The following is a 22,824-nucleotide window of genomic DNA, read 5'->3' as shown; positions in this document are numbered from 1 at the left end:
ATAGCTAGCGCGCACATATGACATGTGATATGTGGTGCGAAGGCGGTGTCCTACCACTACGCGGAGGTCTCGCGCAATACTAAAATGCGCCCCATGTAGCTGCTTCACAAAATAAACCCGTTTTGGTACCCCGAAAATGAAAAAACCATCGCCCATCGGTCGGATTGGAAATCCGCTCCCGGGGCCTTGCTTCCCATCCCAGGGACCACGCACATGCCAAATATGGCCTCGTTCCGACAAACTATGCGGTGTCACGGGACATTTCCTACTCATTTGCCCTAAAAGCCATAGAACTCCGGACGTGATAGCCCTGTTTGTGAAGGGTTTTCCAAAATAATTGCCGTATCCTAATTCCGACTTTTGTAGTGGTTACTAGAACACATAAAATGACGCCATGCGGCTCCGCGGGATTTTCTGACTTTGTTTAAATTGTCATTTGGCCAAAACGGGCCCCCACGGAGATGCGGTATGTCCGTACCGGGCGCGCTGGTGCACCCGTTTACCATCGCGCTAAACGGACAAAAATTGGCATATAAATTGATATGTCATAGACCTAAAAACATTTTTTGCGGAATTTATTGAGCGACGGAAAGTGTAGCCCTAGTTCAAATCCGGTCACTTTCCAGCGGATTCGGCGGGACACCGCAGGAAGCCGCATGGATTCCCAGATAGCTAGCGCGCACATATGGCATGTGATATGGGGTGCGAAGACGGTGTCCTACCACTACGCAGAGGTCTCGCGCAATACTAAAATGCGCCCCATGTAGTTCCTTCACAAAAAAACCTGTTTTGGCACCCCGAAAATGAAAAAACCATCGCCCATGGGTCGGATTGGAAATGCGCTCCCGGGGCATTGCTTCCCATCCCAGGGACCACGCACGTGCCAAATATGGTCTCGTTCCGACAAACTATGCGGTGTCACGGGCCGTTTCCTACTCATTGCCCTAAAAGCCATAGAAATCCGGACTTGATAGCCCTGTTCGTGAAGGGTTTTCCAAAATAATTGTCGTATCCCAATTCCATCTTTTGGAGTGGTTACTAGGACACATAAAATGATGTCATGCGGCTCCGCGAGATTTTCTGACTTCGTTTAAATTGCCATCTGGCTAAAACGGGAACATGAGAACATATAAGAAAGTGATTGAATTGTTTCTATGTTAACATGTTATTCTACATGATTCAAATATGCATGATTTTGACATAAACGGATAGAGGATATTTTTCTGAACATTTTGATACCTCATACGCATTTTTCTGACATCATATGAATTAGTTATGATTTTTACAAAATTACACAAATTTGAAAAATAGCCTACGCCGAGGGTGGCCGTTGGCGTAGCCCTGTCTACGCCTAGGGCCAAAGATATGCCGAGGGCTGCCCTCGGCGTAGAGGTCGCTACGCCGACGGCCACGTTTCGCCGAGTGTTGAAAGGGCAGGCTGGCCTGGCCGGGCCATACGCCGACGGCCCCGACTTTTGGCCGTCGGCGTATAGCCTGGCCCTCGGCATAGCCTCGCATTCCTGTAGTGCAAGTGGCACAACACAACAGACATCTGCATAGGCGTGGCGGCCGACCCGGGCATTCCCGAAGTCGTCGTCGCCAAGCCCGAAAAGATCCTTCATCTCATAGCCCTCCTCCATGAGTTTTGGACAGAACCAGTTGGCCTTAGGAAGAGGCACGATGAGGAAAGGATCGTATCTTCTCTTCTCTAGCTTTTCACCCGTACAGACCAGTGAGGTTCTGGGCAAGCCCCGTTTGGATCCACGCGGCTTGGCGGACGTGGAGGCCGGAGATCACTCTTCTACCATGCTTCTCCAATTGGGGACATGTGGCTGCACATCTAGTCCAACGCGGAAAGAGGGCTCGCCGCCCTCCTGCTGCTCGACCCTCCATCAACTCCCAGTCTCCCACGCGCTACGCCGGATCCGTGATCTCCATGGAATGTGCGGCGCGGGAAGGCCAATTAGTTCCGCATCATTGGGGTGCTCGCCTGGGCGGTCGGGCTGGAGCGGTGGCTGGACATCGTGCGGCAATGGCGGTGGCCGGTGGCGCAATCCTTCCACCACCGTCCACGTGCTTTACCTTGTCCTCGTCTGGTACCCGGACTCCTGGAGCTGGTGGTGCCCACGGTGTCGCTGTACGTATTCCTGATCGGCACATGTGGTAGTCGTTTCTATGCCCGCGCCGGCCGTCGTGCAGCTATCGCAGGCCAACACGGTGGAGCGAGACGAGCTGGGAAAGGAGTTCGACACTGTACCGACGCCTGACGTCCTCTGGCTACGATACAAGAGTACGGATGCTGGCCGGGAAGCTACAACGATTCATCGACGTCGCGGCGCAGGGCGAGCGGCTGAGGCATTGGTCAGCGGTCGGGTCTTCGCCGCTGTGGCCCTGTATGCGATGCCACCGTGGCCAAAGCCACTTGCAACCCGGACGAAAACAGTTGCCAAAACAGCCAAAGAGGTAAACTGCATGGTATTTGATACTTAGGGGTGTTATAAATGCTTCAATCTAAACTTAGGAAGTTACTGTCCCAAACCTGATACTTACGGATTTGGACTTCTTTCTATTTATTATGATCCCTAAGCCAACTCCCCGTCAGGGTCGGTTCGACCGCAAAAGCCCAACGAAAGCATTCAAACAGAGTACCCGCCACCATTGCCGTTCCCCTGATCCTATGGCGACCACGCCGCCGAAGCAGAACCCTAATTCAGGCGACCCGAGCGAGGCCGTTAACTCTGCTGCTGCCTCAGCTCCGGCGGCGCCCGTTCGCATATGGAGCTCCCTCTTCGCCGGCCCGCCTCCGAGCAAGGATACCAGACTCCTCGCCGCCGTTTCCGACCACCATCGACGCCTCTTCCGGGGCCGCCGAAGCCGACGCCCAACTCTCCCACTACCCATCTACCGTCCCCCGATTCAGTTAGTATTTGATAGATTTGTTACGTGACAGTTCTTCTGTGGTAATTCAAAGTTATTTTTATATGACTATACATGTTGTTTTGCAGGGATACCGATGAGATGGCGATAGCTCGTGCCATCTTAGAAGATATTGTGTACCACACTCTGTCTAGTTTGCATACTATTCAGCAAACCTTACTCTATTGGAAGTCGAGAGCTGAGGTACCGAGAGTTAACCAATGAACTTTTAAAATCTTTTTACACTAGTATATACAGGAGTTTATCTTAATGTTTTCGCCTGGGCTGTTTTTCTCCAGCAAACAAGATTACAGAGGATGTATTTTATGGCATGTCAAAGAGGTCCAAGAGCCTTTGTTGAAGCAGCATGCGGAATGCTGTCTAGACTCAGGAGCAATTGGAGTCCTTTCCCGTACCTTTTAAACTCTGCGAATTGTATGCTGACTACAAAACGTGCTCGCCTGAAAAGCATGAAACACTGCTTGGCAGCTTTTCTTGCTGAGGTTTGTATATATCTGATGCGTCTTTTTTTAATATATAACAAAGCAACATTTATGATAGAATTTTGATATTTTTGCTTATGTCAGGTAGAGAGTCAACCTTGTAGTTGCTCTCTTCCAAATAAAACTCTTTTCTACTGTAGTGTAGTGAGATTCGTATGTCCAAACCCATGCTTATTCATCTCTGGAAAAATATTGCTTTTGATAAATGAATAGATATTATAAACGCAAACTTAACTATTGTTTGCCTTCTCTATAGGTTTATTCAGAAGTTAGTAAACACATGGAAGGGCCACCTGAAAGTTCCGATAAATCGCTGCATACTCTATTCATTGTTTTGAACAGGGTCTTCCCCAAACTGGAGGCATCACTTAGAAATGCTAGTGAGGTATGTAGTGTTTGCCTTTCATGTATTTGGATGTTATAGGTAAACACATGTACCACTTTATATGCAATAATAATGTAATTTTTATGTTCAATAAATATTAATATAATTTTTTCAGGGGGGAGCCGCATTATTTGCACATGACGGAAACTCATCTGAACTTCTCTTCAAAAGATTGCCTGAAGTTGATGTTGAGAGTTCACAGTGGACAGAGGCATTATCAACAGATGCTATAGGTTTGATCTACCAAAATCTCCAGAAACTAGATAGTTTTATTTCCTCTCAGGTAATCAAACCTCCTTTCACAGCGACACATATGATACTTCTACTTCTCAGCCTCTCAGTGGAGTGATCCTTTGTAGTTATGGGGTAAACACAGATGACAGGATGGCCGGGCAGTGACAGTTCATTAAAAGGGAGAAATGAGACTAGAAAGCAGAACAAACATTTTTGCTCTTTATTTTCTCAATCAAATAAGGATAAACCCCTCTATTTTTTATGGATGTCATCTCTAGTAGATAAAATAAGTAGCTAGGAAACAGATAGGTAGGCAGCTAACTCAAAACAATCCTATCATGGGGATTGTAGCTACTGGTGCACACACTAAGGTTCTAGATTAATGTTACCTGTGTGCTCAAAGGGGTACTAGGAGTTCAGTTTATAATAACCTGGGCTCTGACACATGTTTGAGATTTTTTTTTTTGCATTTTTGTGCTTCTTGTATACAATATTTGTATGTATACGCCAGTCCACAAATATTATTTGACGCACACATGCTTTCTTATTATGAAGCAGTGGTAGGATTATGGATTTTTTAAACTTCCACGCCTGAGATATCAATTATAATGTGTTCAAACTCAATTTTCAATCTCACTGCATCTAACAAGTGTATGTTGCTTTGAATTCTGCTATATAAAGCAATAGGTTGCTTAATTTATCTGAAGTAACTTTTTCTGCAATGATAGTTTTCAAGCCTAAAAAAGCCAAACAATTTGACCGTATACTGGATACCCTACACATGTGGAGCAATTGGCCTCTCTGCATGTTCTCTATGGCTTTTACGCCATAGCAATTTAATGGGAAGTTCTGATATGGACAACTGGACTCAGTGTGGCAAGGAGTTGGTCGCTAGATTTCGGGATAAGCATTTTGAGAAACCAGTAAGATATTTTCTCTCTCTCTCTATGTCCTTCATTGTTTAATATGCACCCGCTTCTTTATCATAATGTTCTAAATACTGTTTATTTCGTTTCTGTGCGAAACTAACAGATATTAGCAAGCATTGCTAAAAACATGTCTATATTTAGTTCTTTAAATTGGAGATCAGTTGTGTTATAGTACTCATCATGATTATTTTGTTCTCTTCTGAATATCATCAGAGCATTCCCCGTAAAGAGCTTTTCGAGACATTTGAAGGAACAGATGAACTTGCAATGGAGCAAGAGATCCAACAAACTGACAGATCATTGCGCAGGTTACTCCCCAATGCTGCCACTCTAATGTGTCAAAATCATTCTACATATGTTTTTTCTTGCACCCAATGCATGCATTTTTGTCACAAAAAATAATACAAAGTGTTTCGCATGCCTACCCAGATAAGTATAGAATAAACCACACAATATGTATCGGTGGTTTCAAGATTTTTTTGTGAAAGTATAACAGTATATATGATTTCACTAATGTGCCAAGCACATGTATCAGTTTGATTTAGGGCTTGTTATAGAGCGTGTTAGGATAGCATGGACCACAAGAGCGCCACATCGGATAGCACCCCTGTCCCCTGCCTCATGGGCAGGGAGGACTAAAAGAAATCAGAGACTAGGATCAGATTGGTCTATTCTGTCCTTAACCAAAAAGGGTATAATCAGACCTCTTTATATAGATGCTATGGACTCTTAAAGATAGAGTTAAGTCCCTAAAGATAATAACTAATAAAAAGATACTATCTCGTGATACACATCCATGATTTTGGCTGTCTTGCTTGGTTCTTCCATGGGTCACCTTGTATATGCTTATTAGTCGACTGCTGCCCGAAGACTCCATCTATCTCTAGGCTCATGCTAGATGCAGTTTACTCATAATTTTTTTTGCTGAAGCAATTAAGTTTAACCAGTTGCATTGCTTATGATGAGTTTTTTTTAGAAAAAATAGGAATTTAATTGTGTATCCTAAAAGATTATGGAATAAACACATTCCTGCAACTATGTAGTTACACTTGTCACATTGGTTAACCAACATTTACTAGTAGAAGGTACGTGCATAGCACGTGGTATCTTGTGATCAGACGGCAAAAAAGATATTACGATACATATCCCTACAAAAAAAACGTACGTGCCAAGGTTTTCTATGTCTGTAGTTGATGATTACTTCTCAAAACAGCCACAAAAGATCTTGAGTAAAAAATCATCTCATCATGATGGATTCACGATAGCTCCAGAAGGATAACATCGGCCTCTTTTTCGCGTGTGTCCATATGGAGCAAATCCAGGAAATCTCAACTATAGAATAGCTTCAGTTTACTATTGATAAACGGTAGCGATTCATTTTATGGAAAAAATCGACGGCTAATAAGTGCTTCTACATCACGGTGGGTAGCTAACCCAAGTTCAAAAACTGGTGTACTATAGTAGTAGAGATAACTAACTTTTCAATAATGTTGCCATATGAAATTGTGGGCTGAATCTAGTTTTCGAAGCCTTACCTGTTTAGATCATTTTGTACGATTGAACAGTTCACAGCGACTGATGTTCATTATTAAGGAATAATCTAATAGTTTGTTGGTCCTGGCGCCTAAATGTTTTTCTTATCTATTCCTGTCCTGCAATTATTGGTCTGTTAATATTCTTTCGTTCGGATGATGTAATTTAGTTTAAGTCCCACTTTTTTAATATGCAGAACTTTATTTGCAGTTATGTTCTGAAATGCATTAGAATATCATAAATCATAATATCTTGCATTCTGTAACCCTGCTTGTTTAATGTTGGTTTTTTAGGATGTTGTTTGCCTTTTGTGAAAAAAATTCACTTGAAAAGATGCCCCAAGATGTATCAACACAAGCTCTGGTGGGGACTGCCACGAAGAGGTAAGACTGTTTGTACTCTTAAGTGTACATATTGTTGTGGTGTTCCATCTGAGTTTTTGCTGTCTTTTAGTACTAAAGAATTTTTGGCACTCGGGCAGAACTTGAAAATTCATGTTTTGAGGGGGCATAAACAAGCCATCTGAGGTAGTTAGTTCAAGTGATGGCATAAAAAGTCATCTGAGGCAGAACTAGAAAATTCATGTTTCACTGGCAGAGGAGTTGGGTCCCATGGTGTTGGGTGGCAGAGATCTGGTAGGGTGCATGACGCTAGTGCAGAGGCAGAACGGAGAAGAGGGAGGGAGGGGAGGAAGGGAAACGTTGTGACACTAAAAGGAGTTTGATCAAGCTTGTGGGCCGACGTTTTACCTGGAGCAATGAACAAGCAGATCCAACCCTTGTGCGCCTCGACAGGGCATTCTGCAACTCGGAGTGGGACGATTTACACCCGGCTGCTAAGCTCCTTCCGCAGTCCTCCTCCATGTCGGACCACTGCCCTCTGCTTCTGGTTCAAGACCTAGTCTTCAAAACACCCCCGCGTTTTGGATTCGAGAGTTTCTGGCCCCTATTACAGGGATACAACGAGGTGGTCCAACAGTCTTGGAATGAGCCGTGTGCCCTCACCAATCCGTTTGCGGTGCTGGATTACAAACTAAAACGTCTGGCTAAGGCACTGGCCTCCTGGGCAAAAAACTATATTGGAGACATCAAGAAACAAATGCTGGTGGGGCAAGAGATCATCCTGAGACTTGATTTGGCCCAAGAAAGCAGGCAGCTTACGGTGGGGGAGCGAGAGCTACGTTCAACTCTTAAAGCAAGGGCGGTGGGTCTCGCAGTCATTAATAGAATTAGAATGAGGCAGAGGGCAAGAATCAAATGGCTTAAGCTTGGTGACGCAAATACAAAATTCTTCCACTCTCGTGCAGCGCACAGAAAACAGAAAAACACAATTTAGTCCCTACACTCCGATGATGGGATTGCCACATCCCCGGTGGAAATTGAAGGAGTAATTTTCAAACACATGGCCAGCGTTGTTGGTGCTAATATCCCATGCTCTGAGCGTTTTGAGTGGAGCCTCCTTGGGCTGCCAGTACCTGATTTGTCACAGCTTGACTCCCCCTTTACCATGGAGGAGCTTAAGAAAGCGGTCTTTGACACGCCGGCGGATAAGGCGCCAGGGCCGGACGGGTTCTCCGGGGTTTTTTCCGAACCTCTTGGAATGTGATCAAGTTTGATCTGCTGCAAGCACTCCACAAGTTCCATGATCTTAATGACCTGTCCTTTGACTGCCTTAACACCGCATACTACGTCCTACTGCCCAAGAAAGTGGACCCGTCGCAGATCACAAACTACCGCCCAATTAGTCTGATCCACGCTTTTGCCAAGCTTGTCTCCAAAATCCTTGCATTAAGGCTGCAACCACGAATGGACGAGCTGGTTTCGCAATGCCAAAGTGCTTTCATCAGCGGTAGGAGCATTGAGGACAACTTCCTTTATGTGCAGAATCTGGCTAAACATTACCATCAAACCAAGACCCCGTCTCTGCTACTGAAGCTGGACATTGCTAAAGCTTTTGACACAGTTTCGTGGACCTACATGTTGGATATGCTTGAGGCCCGCGACTTTCCTCTACGCTGGAGGAATTGGATTGCCATGTTGTTCAGATCTGCTTCTTCCAGGGTGCTAATCAATGGGGTGCCTGGAAGGAAAATCGAGCACTTTAGAGGGCTACGGCAGGGCGATTCCCTCTCCCCCTTCCTCTTCGATTTGGCAATGGAGCCCATGCACTGTCTGCTCAAACTAGCAACGGAGGCAGGGGTACTAACTGTCGGGAATCCCGGAGGTCAGGGCTAGACAAACCCAGATATCACATCTGGCATAAGCCTAACCTAGATCTCTAGGGCCTACAGGGTGAGAATCGGTAACACAACAGTGACTCTACGACTGAAAGCAAAATATATTACAACTCTTAGCAGAGTTAAGATCCAAATTTATTACACGCAGAGGTCACTGACCACAATTCAACAAGCAACGGAAAGCAAATTATGTTATCTAGATAACAAGACTGCAAAGGGCCTAAGAGGCCATAACATAAGGCGATGTCCTAGCCCATAAGTCTCAGGCTGCCGCCTGAGGAACTCCGAACTACTCGTCGACGTCAAGGTAGAAGCCACCACCAGTTGGAAGAACTTCGTCTGAAACAAAGCATGCAAGGCTGAGTATAGGGACTCAGCAAGACTTAGTACAAACTATTAGCAAAGCGGGTATGCGAGGCTTTATGTGGAGCTTATTTTGCAGAAAGCCAGTTTTCCTTTGTAAACAGGAGGGAGCAGAAGCTCGTCTATTCAGACCATTTTCAAAAGGGGTAAGAGAGCGATAACAACTCTAACTCTAAGATCATCATGTTGAATCCACCGAATCTTCATCATTACCTGAACCTATCACCTAGGATCACCCCTCGACACCCTGAGAAGGGATCCTTATTCACACATAGATATCAAGTTTTACGATCAGGTTCAAGTTGTCTATGATCATCACGTCCTTTCCCAAGTCGTCCTTAACCGTGGACACGGCTTTTCGAAAAGATTTACCCTGCAGGGGTGTACAACTTTACCCACACGCGCCGACCGACTCTTAATGCCAGAACGTTAGCACACTTCCTTAGTGTGCCGGCAGAGGGTGGTCGACCAAAACCTTTCCCTTACTTCGCCTATTCCATGAGTCAAACTAACTGGGGAGCTCCGTCATCGTAGGTAGCCATTCTCCGAGGCGGTCCCGGTCATTGTGCGCAGGGGATCCAGTTCAATGCCTCCAGCATCCTTCACCCCGGCCACGCCCTGTATGATGCACTTTGAAAACCTTTTCCACCTTTCCCCCATGCGTATGGCAAATGGAACTCGCAAACTAATTGACTCATGGGTAAGCTAGGTAAGTTCGGGCCAAGGGGTTCCCATGGGCCCCGTGTGGCCGTACGCTCGCCTTGGTTCCAGAGGCAAGAACTCAGGTCCTAGTATCGGCGAGAACGAGTCAAATCACCACATCCCATGTGGCGGCCCATCCAAGCCTTTAGCATGTTTATTAACATCATCACTGATCTTACCACGTCATCCTGTCAAACTAGGTTCATTCGTAGCTCTGATTCATCAACCGGATGGACCAGACTTCAACAGCTAAGCATGGCTAAGCATAATATATATGGCTCTAGCGATGCAAACAAAGCTCAACCTAGTTTTGCTGGGAGCGGTGGATCAGGAACTTTGGGCTACAAAGATGGAATATGCACACATAGGATATCTACCAGTGCCGATAAAACATATTTGAAGCGGATGCAATATGTAAGAACCAGAAGTAAAAGCATTTTGAAACCATATATGAACCAGGTTAGGGCTTGCCTTGTCCCTCGTTGTTCTGGTGCTGCTCTTCGGTGGCGTTGATCTCAGGCTCGCGTTCGGTCCCTATCGATGAAGAACCAAACACCGGAAAGGAAGAGCACAATCAAGACAAGGTACAATGCAATGCACATACAATATGATGACATGTCATATTAAGGGGTTTGGGTAACCCTAGGTGCATCGACGGAAATTAAAGGGGGTTCGGCATCGATCCCGACATATGAGAGGGGTCGAATTAGGGTTTCTACTAAGGCTTGATGTTTAATTGGTTCAAGCATGTATGAAACATGGATAAACAGCTAGGAAATGTTTTTCTGATCATTTTGATATATAATTTTATATTTTTCTGATTTAAAATGAATTATTTATGAATTTCCAAAGTTTAATTCCTTTTAAATCAATTTCTGAAAATTATACAAAAAAAAATAATAAAAGTTTAACAATTTGGACCCACATGTCATAATTTTATTCTTTTCTAAACATTTATGAAATTATTAAAATCCTGACCAGGGGACCCACATGTCATATTATTTCTATTTAAAGAATTACAGAAAAGATTTACTGAAAATACAGAAAAATGGAAAAGTCATATATGGCGTCATGCTGACATCATGCTGACGCCAGCACGGCCATGAGCTCGAAATTGAGCTCTGGTTGAGGCTCAATCGGGCGATTTAGCCCGCGATTGCACGCGCGGGAAAGGGGAAAAGCAGCGCGGCGACATGGGGAACCTTTGGCTGGCGGCGCAGCCCGCGAATAGTCGCCGGAGCATGGCCGGCAGCCATGGGCGGCGGCGGCCGGGGCAGGTGCCCGACGCGGCGGAGCTAGAGGGCGAGGGGAAGCGGACCGAGGGGACAGGGAGGTGCAGCGGCTCACCGTGAGCGTCTTGGCGTGGTCGGCGACGGCCGGGGGTCTTCACCGGCGGCGAATCGACGGTGGCCGACTGTCGGAAGTAGGCTAGGGTTAGGGTTGCGTGGGGCTCGGGAGAGCACGGGAGAGGGGGAAATACGGGGCTAGGGTTCGGGGCGGCGGCCGGCGAGGCTTTATAGCCACCGGGGGCGGCGGAGATGATCCTGGCCGGCCAGGCCATCGAGTGGCCGGCGAGCAGCCAGGCAGCAACTTTGGTCGGCGGGGAGAAGATGAACATTTTGCAAAAACCCCCCCTGGGTGAAGATTGGGCTGGTGGCGGGTTTGCTGTTGGGCCACCTGGGCCGAGCCAGAGAGAAGAGAAGGGGAAAGGAGATGGGCTGCGCCCAGGGAGAGGAAGAGAGAGCTCTCTCTCTCTTTTTCTATTTTTCTGGTTTTCTTTCTCTTTTCAAAATTGCAAATTCAACTTACTTTTGAATTTTGTTTGAAACTCAATTTGCCAGAGAACAATAAACACAGATGGACTTATTGAATAACAACAAGGCCATGTTGCTTAGTGTTGAAAATCTTGAGAGATTTGAATGAGAAAGGAAAGAGAAGGGTTTGCATAATTGAAAACAATTCAATTTTGATGCAAATTTTACTCAAATGCAAACTTATATGCATGCAATGCTCATGAACACTCATTTACTTAGATAAACAAGGTTGGGATGTTACACTAACCAAGCTCAAAGGAAAGAAATGCACCTTCAGAGCCTCCTTGTATGCTGACGACGTCGCGCTCTTCCTGACCCCCTCTGAACACGATATTGCGGGAATTGGCGCTATCCTTGCTGGATTTGGGAGAGCAACAGGGCTCATAACTAACTTGTCCAAAAGCTCCATCACGCCAATTTGCTGCAGCCCGATGCAGGTCCAGAGCTTAGCCAATGACATCGGCATCCAAGTCAAGCCCTTTCCATGCACCTACCTGGGGATGCCTCTCTCAGTAAAGAAACTAACCAAGGCGGATTGGCAAGCACTGCTTGACAAGGTGGATAAGCACCTCGCTACTTGGAAGGCAAGGATGATGAGTTTTACGGGTCGTTTATAGATGCTCAACTCAGTCCTCTCTTCTTTGCCTGTCTACCTAATGACGGTAAACGAGATGCCTGCTTGGGTAAGGGTGGAGTTTGACCGCCGCCAGCGTGCTTGGCTTTGGGCGGGAGACGACACATGCACCGGTGCGAAATGCAAAGTTAGTTGGAAGCAGGTGTGCAAGCCCAAAGCTTTGGGCGGGCTGGGAGTTCATTGCATCAAGGCCTTCGACACCGCTTTGAGGATTAGATGGTTATGGCAGAAATGGAAGAATCCCAACAAACCTTGGACCCACTTGAAAGTAACTTCGACGAAAAGAGAGCGGGACCTGTTCGCGGCCACAACAAGAATCACCATTGGTAATGGGGAGAAGGCAACATTCTGGACTGACAGATGGTTGTGTGACCAGATCCCTGCTGACATTGCTCCTGACATATTCAAAATTTCCATCAGGAAGAACAGGACCGTTAAGGAGGCTTTGGCAAATGATAAGTGGTTGGTTGATCTGAGGCACCACCTTGATGTTCATCACCTCCCTCAGCTCCTAAAATTAGCAAAACTGGTCGAAAGGGTGCTTCTAACAGAAGAGCCGGATGACATCACTTGGAGATTTGGTAGCAAGAGCTTCTACACAGCGCGATCCGCATACATGTTACAATTTCTGGGGACTACTAGAACTGACTACTCCAAGACTATTTGGAAAGGGTGGGCGCCCGCCAGGTGCAAGTTCTTCATATGGACCTTAATGCTGAACAGGGTGCTAACGGCTGATAAACTTCTTCTACGGCGTTGGGACAATGAGTACTTTTGCCCGTTGTGCCGACGGAACCTAGAAACAGCAAGCCATCTATTCACCGAGTGCGACTTCAGTAATAAGGTTTGGAGGGAGATGGCGAATTACTTCAGCTTGGAAGCTCTAAACCCCTCGTGTTGGATCGGCAAGGACCTTTCCATCCAACAATGGTACAAGGAGATGGTTGGAAATCAGTCCAAAGCACAAAGGAAAATGATTCTTCCGGCGGCCAACCTAATCTGTTGGGAGCTTTGGAAGGAGAGGAACAGAAGAATCTTTGATAAAAAAGAGTTGCATGTTCTGGCGTACATAACCAAAATCAAAGATGAGGCCAATGTATGGAGGTTGGCAGGAGCACCACTGCCTTTAGTTGAGCAGGCTGGTGGAACCCCCTTCGATCCAGGTTAATCCCCTTGTATACCTCTTTTACAGGAAGGTCTAGCTTTTGGCCTTCCTAACCTTTGTATAAACTATCTCCGCTATTGCATTGAAAACAGCAGCTCTCCTGCTGTCATTCAAAAAAAAAAAAGGAGTTTGATCTGCATTTCCGCATATTGGGATGTTGGCGGCTACTCAACATCAAGTAATAGCGAGCTGAGATAGTTTGATCTGCGGGGCATTGTTTCTGCCCTGAATGATCACTCGATAAACTTATTTGGATAGTTCTTTGTTGAGATATAGCACACCATTTCCCAACAGCGTGAGCATTTGGGTAAATGTAAATTGGTCGGTGCATGCAATTTAATATGATGGTATCCGAGCTTAGATATCTCGAGTTCAAGTCCTAGCCAACACAACGTAAATAGAAGTTTATTTGTGTTGTGCTTCTATGCCACGTGTACATGTCTAGCCATGAGGCAACTGTTGAAGTAAGCTTAGCTTTTGGGTTAACTGGTCAGTGCATGCAATTCAATACTATTCTTTAAAAGCCAAATTGACGATTTACAAAACTTGGCTACACGACACTCTCTATGGTATTTGCAAGAACACATTTTTCTCATGGCGACATAGTCTTTTGCAAATTGCCACAATTTTGAAGTGAGTCATAGCAAAGATACAAAAACAGTGTGTTCAAGCAAATGCCACAAAGGAAAAGTGTCTTGTGGCCAGTTTTCTGTTATTTTGACCATCCAAGTAATGAGTGGACAGGATGATTGATTGTTTCTTTGACAATTGAATAATATATGGGGATTAATGCAGATATGTGGAGGAATCGATTCATCCAATTCAAAATGAGTTCAGTGAAGGATTAGCAAATGTCATGCTTCTGAAGGTATCTCACGTTTTTTATACAGTTCAAATATTTGAAGTAAACTTGCATTCTTCCGATCTTTAATGTTGGACATTTCAGATCCACGAGATGAACCTTGAACTCCTTCTTCAAAGGTAAGTGTACTATTATTCCTGAAAATATGGCTTAAATTACGTACAGGTACTTTCTGGCTTGCCTAAGTTTCGACAAGGCTAATTGGATCGTTCTATATAGGTCAAGACTCTTACATAAGCAGCTTGTGAAGGCAACTGGGAGATATGTTGCTACTCTTGCAGCTCTACCAGCATATGGTCTCTCTCTTCTGCTACTCCGTTTCGGGCGAGCATTATTGGCTATGCATGTATGTATATGGACTTTGTCGTTATCTTCTTGATTGCGCTATCACATGTGGGGCATCTTTGACAAAAAATTGCATGTGTCTATGACCTTGATGCTCTTTAACCTATTTGAGTAGTATAATTTTTTTTGCAATCTGTGTCGTGGAGAAGTGTGGAAAAAATTAAATAAAATGGATTGTAGGTGTAATTAAGTTAAATATGACTATAAAATGGTTTGTAGGTGTGTAAATTAAATATAACTAACTATTGTGGTAACTATTAAAAATAGGACCGAAGAGGCAGGATTGCACGGCATGAGCGGAAACTACTTCTCATTGGAATAGACCAAATGCTTATGAAGTCTCGGAAATGCATGTTCAATGGAATGGTAATTTTATCCAGATCTTGAACTGGTCTACTCTGGCCTGTTTATTTACTGTTCTCAAGATTTATTAGGTTTCATTCAGCCTCCTGTTTGTGTTTACTACTACTCGCTGAATATGAACATTGAGTTTCTGGTTGGTTTTGTATTTGACATGCACAAATCTTGTCATTTCACCAAATATGAGATGACTAGAATCACCCTTTCATAGATTGGCCACCTCATCCCGAATCTCTGAAAATAAAATGTTATATTAACGAGAGAATTGTTTCCAAAATTGAATTAAAGAGGAGTATAAGAATATTGGCATTCTGCGATGATAGCGATTTCCTGAATTTCTTACTTACCGCAGGAGAAAGAGGCAAGCTGTAATTTCGGGTTGATACTGTACAATCTGGACAGTTTATACAAAGGTGTTGAGTCGGATGCCAGACGAACAGGGGAATGGTTAAGGCGAGTCCGATTTCAAAATTTCTTCCTATTTTCTTTCTTGATGGAAAGGGCTAGGCAATCTACTTATACACTTCACAACACCCCCACTCGCGTGTGACGGGAGAAGAGAAAGTCAACACGTGAAAGAAGAAGAGCACACCGAAACAGGGCATCAGCGGTGGTTAAAGGGGGGGGGAAACATCAATTTTTAGGCTTAATTGCGAAAACCATGTGAAAACCAGGATTTGAACTCGAGACCTGGGGTTCTGATACCATGTTAAGATTCATGCACTAGCCACTTGAACCAAAAGTCCGAACTGATTGAAAGAACTAGACAATCTACTTATACACTTCACAACATGGAAGACCAGCTGTTTGCTCTTTCACGTCTGCAGGACATGTATGCCTGCATATTCCAGTCCCCGTGCCCAGGATCCACCAACTACAGCTACTCAGATCAGAGAGCGACGATACTCAAACTTGAAGCAAATCTCAGCCATCCAATCTGAAATGAGCAGTGCGGGCTGATAGCTACAGTGACACTCTGCATACGAAATCATGGAGCTAGTAATATTTTATGCTGCTGTACAAATGCCGCAATACTGTCTACATATACTGTTTAGGCCACGGTGATCTGTACTAATGTGTAGATCATTTCGAGGCAGAAACTAAAGCATGTGAAGAAGGATAAGATTGGCCTCACAATGGAGCGGAAAACCAGTGATAGTTGAGTTAGTTTCCTTTGACGGAATCTCGTCAGAAGGTGGAGAGCTCCCGCATTACATTATAATAAGAGAGAAAATAGTCTAGTTAATAAAAAAAACCGGACCCGACGAACACAGTTAATTAAGGGATACCAACCAAAACCCCACACAACACATACGAATATGAATCAAGGCACGTTGTCCGATTAGTCGAGTTAGATTGTTCGGGGCTATATCTATGAATATGAATCAAGGCACCTTCGGAGAGAAGAACTTAGATATATCACCGCTTGCTTATCTCATTGCAGATATTGGAGATTTAGTTTCTGGTAATACATGAACTCAGAAACTTGTTGAGCTATGTTATTCAAAATGGCAAATTCCTTTATTCATGCCCGATACTGGAGATAGCAAATTCGGGGTTGAAGATAATATAAACTGTCGCTGCAAATTGCGATTAATTAAGGCAAGCAAATAGATGGTGCACGTGACTCTGGCTAGTAAGCTTGGATGGGTGGATCACTTGCCGATCATGGCAAGCAGCGCGTCTCTGTAATGGCCGTGGGTGTTCTTGGCGACGGCGTCCACGAGCTTGGCCCCGTGCTGCTTCAGGTAAGCCTCCTTGATCTCCTCCATGTCGGCGTCGGATCGGGACACGACGACCCTGGTGAGCGCCGCCTTGGCCTGCTTGTCGGCGCCGTCCTTGAACGCCTCGACGATCAGGTCGGCGAAGTACTTGGCCGGGGAGTCGAGGCACCTCACGGCCTCCCTCATGCACGGCGCCTCGCCGCCGAACTCCTCCTCGAGCGGCTTGCCGCTGATCTTCTCGTACATCCTGAAGGTGGCCCGGAGCTGCGGCTTGCTCCTGGTGGCGAGCACCCGCACCACCAGCTCGCTCTGCGGCTTGGCGCCGCCGGCGGCGGCGAGCGCGGTGGCCTCCTCCTTGGCGAGGTCCTCGCTGACGCGCGGGCCCTCGTAGCGGTACGCGGCGACGAGGCCGACGAGGAGGCTGGTCTCCTTGTCCTTGAGGCGGTAGGCGACGTCCTCCTCGAGGGAGCGGTGGTAGAGCGCGTGGTAGGCGCGGCGGGCGCCGAGGAGCTCATCGGCGGTGCGTGTGCATGCGAGCTCGACGATGACGGCGGCCGGGTGGTGCTTCTTGTGCAGCGCGCGGTGCGCCCAGCGCGCGTCGCGCTCCCAGGGATGCATCGCCCACAGCACCATGAGGTTCTTGAACCGGGAGAACTCCGTCTTGAGGTGCTTCACGTACTCGTCCGAGCACCGCTCGATGGTGACGTTGCTGCCGCCCGCAGCCGACGGCGTGAAGAATCCCGGGAAGCCCTGCCGGAACTGCGACCGCTTCTCCGGCTGCTTCCTCCACCGGCCCAATGCCGACACCAGTGCATTCTCCTCCACGCCCAGGCCGCCCAGACCTGCATGCAGGAGCGAGCGATCGGTCAAGGAGAGACGTCGACCAGAACCAGTTAACTAATTACCGAGAATGTAGTTTCGTGTACCTGAGAAGGCCTTGGTGAGCTCCTGGTGCTCGTCGGCCATGGTGGCCTCCTTGACGACGACGCTAGGCTGCTCCCTCCTCGGTGGCCTCGAGCGCAAGGGCGGCGCCGGTGGAGCTGCGGTGCTGCTGTTGCTGCTCGCCTGTGCTGCTATTGCGAGAAACTGCTGCATCGGGGAGGCCTTTATATACGCTAGATCGCGCACCCAGGCGAGTCACCAAGGCATGGACCAAATGCTTGTTAATTTATACAAGCACTACCAGTACTATACTGCCTTCTCCATCCTTTGTAACATCTCACGCACGTCAATTACAAACTTAATTTGTTCAATCGGTTACTGTAGAGTTCAACACATAACGCTGCAGAAAGTTAATGGCCATGCGACCATGCCGTTTAATGGAAACATCGAAATCACGCTGGCCTTTGTCGTAAGAACAAATAAAAAAATCATCTAAAAAAAGAACAAATAAAAAGATGGGGAAGAGGCCAGCCTGGCGAGCTCTCGATCGCCGTTGCCATGGATGAAGGTGGAGCCATTCGTGTTGCACGTTTCCTTGTCCAGTAAGACTAGTCACAATGCAAAGTATCATATAGAAGTATCATGCGTATGATACTACTACATGTTACTATCTCCACAATGCATGGTATCATATATTAGTATCATAGTCTCCATATATTAATTGTTTTGTAGAATCTCAATGCAAATATGTGTACAAGATTTACTTGCCATTATTTCTTCTAGTAGTATGTGCTATGATACGGTATCTATCTATGATACTAGTACACTCTCTCTCATCCTTAATTGCACTGTCACATCAGTATTTTGCATGCATGGAATGCATGATACAACCTATGATACTCCCATTGTGGGTAGTCTAAGCAATGGCGACTGGACAGATAGGTGTGGGCACGATGAATTTAATTACTCAACGACCAAGCTAAATTATAATTGGTAACACGTGGATTTGCCGTTGGCAAAGCAATAATCTCGCAATGTGATCTGTTCAGATGCCACCTAATGAAATGTGCCTTGACCAACCAAGAAAATTACGAAAAGAAATATGTCTCACACGGCTTATTCTGAATACATGTTAGAGGTTTGTTTGACTGAATACGTCGATGCAAGGTCGGATTTCAGCGGGTCCATAAACAAGCCAGGTATGTAGCTGGCACCTGCCACGAATTGGTACTTCTCCGTTTCATGAAATATGTCTTAAATTTTTCTAAATTTGCTAATTTGATGGACTCAGATGGAGGGAGCACATGTACATCAGATTTCAGACAATTCTGATGAAAATCCAGACAACTGCTTACATGACGTTCAGATCGATCCTGCGGTTGGTGTGGAATCAAACTCTCTTCTTTAGAGCATCTCCACTCGTCTCCTCGACTAGGCCCCGAGCGACGTATTTCCAATCCGGACGGTGTTATTCGGCCCAGTCGCGCACCCGGTTCCTCGATTTCGTCCGGATTTGGGCCTAAATTCATCCGGCGATCCCACGCCATCCCCGGCCCCCCGGGGAGCGGTCGGGGACTTCGGACGAAACAAAAGCGCGCGAAACGTCGAGGAAACTTCCCGCGCGTCTGGTGGCCCCAACTTGTCGGCGAAAGACACCGATCGTCGTCCTCATCGCATCGTCTTCCGCGCGCTGTAAAAGCCTGCCACCGGTCAGTATTCGCCGGACGCGTAGCGCGCGGATCCGCGGTTCTTCCCCGACAACCACGAATCGTCGATCGCGTTCTTCCGGCGCAGGTACGAACGCGAACTCCGGGCGTACGACGGCCCTCCTCCTCCTCCGGCAAGGAATAACGCCGCCGGCCGCCGCCGATGGTGGAGCGCGTCTGGCCGCACCCTCGAGAATGTGCTCGCGCACATCGAGGACGGGAACTCCCCCGTCCTTGGGATGCCGCCGCCGGTGGCGGCTACCGTGTCATGCCGGCACGGTAGTTCCTGGATGCCGAGGAGGATGGCGGCATCCTCCTCCTCGTCTGGCTCGCGGTCGGCGTCCAGGTCCGGCGGGTCGACGCCGGCCACCGTCAAGAAGGAGTGGGCGTCTCCTTCGACCGTCAAGAAGGAACCGGCGTCGCCACCGCCAACCAGAGGGCGCAGCAGCGGCGCCCTCGTCATCCGCGACCAGCCTTCCTCTCCGCAGAGCGGGCGGAAGAGGAAGTCGTCGAAGAAGGAGGCCGTCGCAAACCAGCTCGCCGAGGAGGAGGCGAAGCGCGCGGAGGACGCCGAGGTGGCGGAGGCGATCGCCAGGTCGCTGAAGGACCTGGTGCCCGCCGACAACAACCTCCCCGAGGACGCCGCACTGGAGTGGTCCAGGCGGGACTGGGAGCGCCAGGAGGCGGAGCAGCAGCGGCGGCTGCTGGATCTGGCTGCCGCGCGTCAACTCGCCGCCCGCGCCGCCAGACCATCCGCCGCTAGGAACGCCGCGCCCAGGGAGGTGGTGAAGCTCGAGGAGAGCAGCGACGACGACATCTACCGTCCGTCGCCGCCACGCACCGGCGACGCTGGCCAGGGCACTAGCCGCTGGTACGAGGCGCCGCCGCCCTAGGACAACGCCGGCTCGAGCGACGACGACGACGGCGGCGACTACACGTCCTTATACCGCCATTTAGGCATGTAGTAGGCCTATCGCCGAATTCAAATATATGTACGAATTCGGCCTATTTATGTACGAACTCGCCTCTATATGTTAAATATCATTAAATTTCGCTTATGTTTGAACGAACTCGCCAATTTTGTCTGAATTCGCCGAAGTCTCCTGGGCTCGCGGCTGGAAAATTGGGCCTCCCCAGGCCAAATTTTCATCCAATCCGGACGACAATATCGCCGGATTTGGGCGTGGGGAGCCCAAACGGCTGGAGATGCTCTTAGCACGTGTGGACGTGCTGGCTATGCAATTGTTGGCCTGCCACGTACTGACCACCCAAAGTAAATATATGTTAAATACTGTAATAAAAGATGGCTTTTCCAAAAGAAAAGACATGTAAAGATACATGTGGCTGAAGACATGCTGCAGTATGTGCGATCTATTGTTGGCGGATGTAATTTTTTTCTTACCTTATTGATGCTTCTTGAACCACAACTTTTTTTTCTCAACATAACAAAATATAGTTAGGATATGCGTAATGTCAACGGAGGAGGCGACGGTCAAAGGCATCTGATTTGGCACCAATGATGAATAGAGGAGATGAAGAATCTAAAACTACAAAACCGCAACTAAAAAGTGTCAAAAAAAATTAGGCTACCCATGTTGCATGCGGTGCTTCTAAGTTTTCACAAAATGGAAATGTGTTACTGTATCTTGTGCACCTACACAGTTTAATCCAAAAATAAGACACTGTGTTGGTTGCACACACACAAAAAAGTGTGAATAGCATAGGTTACTATTAACTTAGGTCATTTTCAGTGCGCGGAGGTCACCCGTGTGGTCATATTTTGGTACAAAATTTCATAGACACGCAAGATACAACATAACCCTTTTCTATGATTTTTTTCACACTTTCAAAGCTTGAAAGGATGACATGTGACATGGGGTGTGGGTGCAACTATTTATGGAATATTCACTTTCGCGAAGAATGCAATGGGCAAGGGTGTGTGGAGGCCTGGCAGATGTGAGAAAATTCGTGAGATGTGGTGCATATGATAGATAGATGACTAGGAGACAAGAGATCTTGCATGTTTTTCGCAAAAAAAAAAAGAGAGATCTTGCATGTTCTTTTTAATCGGATTAGTTGATATAACTAGAAGATTAAATATCAAGAAACCACAAATCTTCCAACGAAGTTTTGGGAATTCCACCATTTTCAAAAGAACCATCACTAAACCATAGCTAATAGGACGCACTATTATTGTCCACTCAGTATTGTGTCTCTTCTATTCCCAAATATTTAGTATGGGTTTTATTTTGTAAAAGAAGGACAATAGTTCATAAAACCATAGATTGTTTTTTTAGCAAAAGCCAAAATTGAGTTTTGTAAGAATTATTTTAGGGTTTGAAATTAATATAATGCTAGGTGGTATGATGCATGCTGGCATGATAATGCAAAAAGGAATTAACTAACAAATCTAATATGTAGGGGTAAAGCCTTGGGATGTTACAACGGACACTACAACAAAGGATCTCACCCCGAGATCCACGCCCAGGTCAAAGAAGACTTCGGACTTGGACATGAGTCGAACCAAAACAATCGAGTCTGACCAAGACTCACGTCCAGGTTAGTAGGTGACGTGGCAGCATGTATACACCTTTTTTTACTCCAATGTACTATGATATGTGAGGACTACAATTCTAATTGTTGTATGTTGAGTTACAGCATGATATTTAGGTGGGTTGTAACAATAACGGTTTGACAGTTGTGATTAAGTCAAAATAATTCTGAAGTTGTGGTTCTCTAGAACTTTCGTCTTAGTAGCCGTGGTTCCTTGATATTTACTTGACAAGATACAAAATGGTGATTCTAACATTGTGGTTATGTAGCAATTAAGGTTACAGTATTGTGTGTTACTATTTTCCCAGTTGCTACACTTTTGTGAAATGTGCCAAATTATTTGTTTCTCCCTTTAAGTAATTCACCTTCCTCTTTGCCACATCTTGTGGATTTAGAATTTCATTTCATTGTAGTTTTGCTGTCAACCATTTCCTAATCCTCGTGGAGCACACACGAATATATTATTCTGCCGTGGCATGCATGGCCAGATTAATATGAAGACGAGTTCCTTTGAGAAAATGTCCAGTCCAGGGTGGGGACGTGCGCTCCACAAATCTTTTTTTTTTTAGAGAAATAGGGCATCGCCCCGGCTCCAAAAGCTCCACAAATCCATCCGATGCAACCGCTCGAATTTTTTTCAGGTTAAAGATACACGAGCTATAATAGCTCAGCTATTTCAACGATCATGCCCATCTGGCTGCTTTGACAATAGAAGGGTTTATTGATTGATTAACCATTAACTAGAGCTGTAGTTAGTTGGCACATGATCTTCTCAGGATCGTATCGTTCAACAGGCCTAATAAGGGGAAGAAATAGATTTTTTTTTCTTTGAAAGAGCAAGGGCAATGCACACTGGGAAAACATGAACTGTACATCGGGCCCGACCGTTCGATCTAGACTCTTGTAGGGTCGCATATGCTTGTACCGAGAAGAAAAGCTAGCTGCAATTCGTTCACGAATTCGTCCCCCTTCCCTCTC

At 46.4% G+C, this 22,824-nt stretch overlaps 2 protein-coding genes across 2 annotated transcripts; one reads left to right on the top strand and one right to left on the bottom strand.

Moving 5' to 3' along the window:
• The first annotated feature begins 2,175 nt into the window (after window positions 1–2,175).
• Window positions 2,176–15,922, top strand: LOC127328450 (protein DGS1, mitochondrial-like). The gene is made up of 15 exons (XM_051355047.1): window positions 2,176–2,463; window positions 2,522–2,919; window positions 3,006–3,120; window positions 3,216–3,419; window positions 3,676–3,804; window positions 3,920–4,087; window positions 4,767–4,961; window positions 5,181–5,275; window positions 6,794–6,883; window positions 14,210–14,282; window positions 14,361–14,395; window positions 14,496–14,622; window positions 14,889–14,987; window positions 15,334–15,438; window positions 15,809–15,922. Exons 1-15 carry the CDS (start codon window positions 2,176–2,178, stop codon window positions 15,920–15,922), a joined length of 2,235 nt encoding a protein of 744 aa, XP_051211007.1.
• A 558-nt stretch (window positions 15,923–16,480) lies between these two features.
• Window positions 16,481–17,932, bottom strand: LOC127332159 (annexin D4). Its single transcript, XM_051358418.2, has 2 exons — window positions 17,632–17,932; window positions 16,481–17,547 (listed from the first exon to the last, which is right to left on the bottom strand). The coding sequence occupies exons 1-2, from the start codon at window positions 17,798–17,800 to the stop codon at window positions 16,637–16,639; spliced, it is 1,080 nt and encodes a 359-aa protein (XP_051214378.1). The 5' UTR covers window positions 17,801–17,932; the 3' UTR covers window positions 16,481–16,636.
• Window positions 17,933–22,824: the final 4,892 nt, after the last annotated feature.

The sequence above is a fragment of the Lolium perenne genome, chromosome 4 (genome assembly GCF_019359855.2).
Source record: "Lolium perenne isolate Kyuss_39 chromosome 4, Kyuss_2.0, whole genome shotgun sequence".
NCBI classification, from domain to species: Eukaryota; Viridiplantae; Streptophyta; class Magnoliopsida; order Poales; family Poaceae; genus Lolium; species Lolium perenne.
This window is presented reverse-complemented; position numbering and strand designations above follow the sequence as displayed.

Bases quoted from the DNA above. Each gene is read 5' to 3' on its own strand.
- LOC127328450 (XM_051355047.1), top strand. From the start codon at position 2,176: ATGCCCGCGCCGGCCGTCGTGCAGCTATCGCAGGCCAACACGGTGGAG. The intron at 2,920-3,005 runs GTTAGTATTTGA...GTTGTTTTGCAG, and splicing joins ATCTACCGTCCCCCGATTCA to GGATACCGATGAGATGGCGA. The intron at 3,121-3,215 runs GTACCGAGAGTT...GTTTTTCTCCAG, and splicing joins ATTGGAAGTCGAGAGCTGAG to CAAACAAGATTACAGAGGAT.
- LOC127332159 (XM_051358418.2), bottom strand. From the start codon at position 17,800: ATGCAGCAGTTTCTCGCAATAGCAGCACAGGCGAGCAGCAACAGCAGC. The intron at 17,548-17,631 runs GTACACGAAACT...TCCTGCATGCAG, and splicing joins GCTCACCAAGGCCTTCTCAG to GTCTGGGCGGCCTGGGCGTG.